The following is a 3194-nucleotide window of genomic DNA, read 5'->3' as shown; positions in this document are numbered from 1 at the left end:
TTGTCAAGATACTCATGTAATACTCGGTTCATCAAATCCATAAATACTTCCGGAGCATTCGTCAAACCAAACGGCATCACTAGAAACTCGTAATGTCCATACCTTGTTCGAAATGCAGTCTTAGGGATATCACGTTGATGAACTCGAAGTTGATGATATCCAGACCGTAAATCGATCTTCAAGTACATTGAAGTCCCTTGCAATTGATCAAACAAATCATCAATCCGTGGTAACGGATATTTATTCTTGACTGTTACTCGGTTCAACTGTCGATAATCTATGCAAAGCCGCATAGAATCATCATTCTTTTTAACGAACAACACTGGTGCTCCCCAAGGAGACACACTGGGTCTAATGTACCCTTTGTCAAGAAAGTCTTGTAACTGTTGTTTCAACTCTTTCATCTCTGTTGGTGCCAATCTATAAGGCGCTCTGGAGATAGGTGCAGGTTCCTGATACCAACTCTATCTCCGCTTCCACTTCCCTCTCTCGAGGAAATCCAGGAATTTCATCGGGGAAAACATCAGGAAATTCATCGAAAACTGGAATGTTCTTCACGTCGATTACATCCTTTGATACGTCAACAGCATAAATGAGGTATCCTTCTCCTCCTTTTTCTAAAGCCCATTGTGCCTTTACAGCAGACACTACTGGCACTGGAGGTCGTTCTCCCTCACCAAAGAAGAACCAATTCTCGTCTCTTTCTGGACGAAACTGAACGAGACGTTGATAACAATCTACTGTCGCTCTATACTTAGTCAATAGGTCGATTCCCATAATACAATCGAAATCTTCCATAGCCTATATCATCAAATTGGCAGACACGTAATTTCCCTCAAACTCTAGCAAACAGTCTACTACAAGTCGCTTAGCTAAAACCTCTTGTCCCATCGCTGTAGACACCGACAACAAAACATCTAATGACACGTAGGGTAGTTTATGCTTCTTAACAAACATTGATGCTATGAATAAATGCGATGCCCCAGTGTCAATCAATACATATGCAGGAATATCACATAAAAGAAAATTACCTGCAATGACTCTCTCATTATGCTCATCAGCTTGCTCTTGGTTTAAGGCAAACACTTGCCCCTGAACTCGTGGGCGTTGCTGAGATCCTTGCGATATTCCTCCACGACGAGAACCTTGAGCAGGAAAACCTTTCTGTTGCACAGTGGCCTCAGACTGTTTTCCACTATAAGACCCTGTCATAGAACCTCCGCCTCCACTCTGATTCTCCAAATTAGGGCAATCCCTCTTCATGTGACCAAAACCACCACAATTGAAACATGCACCTGTTGCTCTTCGACAATTCTCCGTCGTGTGATTACCTCCGCAGTGGCCACATTGCATCTTTTTCCTGCCAAAGCTGTGTACTCCTCCAGATCCAGAAGAAGAAGAAGATCCAGACTTCTTGAAAGACTGACCCCTTGGTCCCAACGAACTAGAACTTTTGCTAGCTTGCATAGCCTTCCTCCTAGCAATACTGATCTCTGCTTGACGACAACGATTCACTAATCCTTTCGTACGAAGTAGGATCATCACAGAGAGAAACCCGATCAAAAATCTCCTGGTCCAAACCATCAAAAAGTGAGAATATTTTGCTGCAGAATTCTCACTGATGTGAGGAGCGTACGGCAACAGATCCGTAAAACGCTTTTGATAATCCTCAATCTTCAAATCTCCTTGCTTAATGGTCACCAGTTCCATCTCCTTTGCCTGGCGAAAAGCTGGCAGAAAGTGATTATTGATGAAGGCCTGACGGAAATGTTCCCAACAAATCTGCCCATGCTGCTGAACTAGAATGGCAAGAACATGTTTCCACCAGTTCCGAGCTTTTCCTTGGATCATGAAATCGGCTACCTCCATCTTCTCATCCTCGTCATAGTGCAGCACTCAAAAACACTGCTCTATGATATCGACCCAAGCTTCAGCAACATCAGCATTCTCATTTCCGGTCAACGGTGGAGGTCCAATCTTCATGAAATCCATAATGTTGATACGGTTCCTACGTCTCTTTTCATCATGATCTCGGTGACGCCTTCCGTCACGATCTCTACGAAGATGTTCTCGGCCAGCCTCATCGTCGCCATAACGGCCATGTCCCACACTACCGTGACTGCTTCCATCTCCTGACATCTGAAAGGAAACTAAAATCAACTTCTAAATCCTCAAAACAGAATTACTAATGTCCCAAAAATCTTTGCATGCTCTGATACCACCAAATGTAGCGCCCTTACCCGAGCCACTACTAAACAGACTAATAAACATGCAACATTAAACTTAATATCAACAATTAAACAACGAAAATCAAATACATAATCATCTTACAACCCAAACGAAAACAAAACAATAACAACAGTCTTAAACATTAATACAACCTTAACAAATACATGATTCTGAACGAGAAAACGATAAACCACAGAAAACCTCCATTGGATCACCACCGAAAACCCAACTGCTCTAGCCACTGCCCTGGTCATCCGAACCGTCCAACCTAAGACCTGCCCCGTGGAATGGGGTGCCCAAGATGAAAACAAGGACGTGAGCGACAATCGCCCAATACGAGAATGTACGAGTATACAAACTGATATGATGCATGCAAAATGTATATGCTCGGATATCAAAGATCAAGTCAAGAATCTCATGCTCAGTCTAGAGGCGCCTGAGTGTGTAGTCTCTGATCTGCCCTAGGCATGTTTTGACTCCCACACTCATCATCAAGACGTGGACCTGCAATGTCCAGGTCATCAGAGCCCGCGGGTCCCGTCGACACTATAGCTCTCGATGCCCCATCGCCCACAATACAGAATAGGGCTGAGCAGCCCAACAAACGAGGTATATCTCAAAAGATATCAGGCTCAACATGATATGTCATGCATAATATGCCAAATCAGTAAAACATGTATCATACAACAGATAAATATGCAGCATATATCTCAGTCAGTACATCACGTACCTCACTAAAACAATCTGACAGAAAGCTCTGAACCTAGACAATACAAACATAAAGAAATCACTAACAAACCCGATCAAACATGCTACAAAGATCTCCCTAATGATCCTTAAATCACTATCTAAGGATTTAGGATTATACTTGCGTCCGTCGTCAGCCAGCTGATGATGTCTCGATCTCAGTTCACCGACCCTCCTCGAGTCGACACTAGCTCCGAAACTTCCCAACACCAAAGTGC

The 3194-nt window shown here is 43.4% G+C and overlaps 1 protein-coding gene across 1 annotated transcript; it reads right to left on the bottom strand.

The window, feature by feature from the left end:
* Positions 1-420: 420 nt before the first annotated feature.
* LOC140806628 (uncharacterized) lies at positions 421-1869 on the bottom strand. The gene is made up of 4 exons (XM_073163186.1): positions 1428-1869; positions 1032-1379; positions 880-962; positions 421-801 (listed from the first exon to the last, which is right to left on the bottom strand). Exons 1-4 carry the CDS (start codon positions 1867-1869, stop codon positions 421-423), a joined length of 1254 nt encoding a protein of 417 aa, XP_073019287.1.
* Between the last annotated feature and the right edge of the window lie 1325 nt (positions 1870-3194).

The sequence above is a fragment of the Primulina eburnea genome, chromosome 1, assembly GCF_022965805.1.
Source record: "Primulina eburnea isolate SZY01 chromosome 1, ASM2296580v1, whole genome shotgun sequence".
Classification (NCBI taxonomy): domain Eukaryota; kingdom Viridiplantae; phylum Streptophyta; class Magnoliopsida; order Lamiales; family Gesneriaceae; genus Primulina; species Primulina eburnea.
Note: the sequence above shows the minus strand (reverse complement) of the source record. Positions and strands in the feature narration are given on the sequence as shown.

Coding starts and splice junctions, on each gene's coding strand:
- LOC140806628 (XM_073163186.1), bottom strand. CDS start 1,869: ATGGAGGTAGCCGATTTCATGATCCAAGGAAAAGCTCGGAACTGGTGG. Junction 963..1,031: donor TAATGAGAGAGTCATTGCAG/GTAATTTTCTTT, acceptor ATTTATTCATAG/CATCAATGTTTGTTAAGAAG. Junction 802..879: donor CTACAGCGATGGGACAAGAG/GTTTTAGCTAAG, acceptor TTGATGATATAG/GCTATGGAAGATTTCGATTG.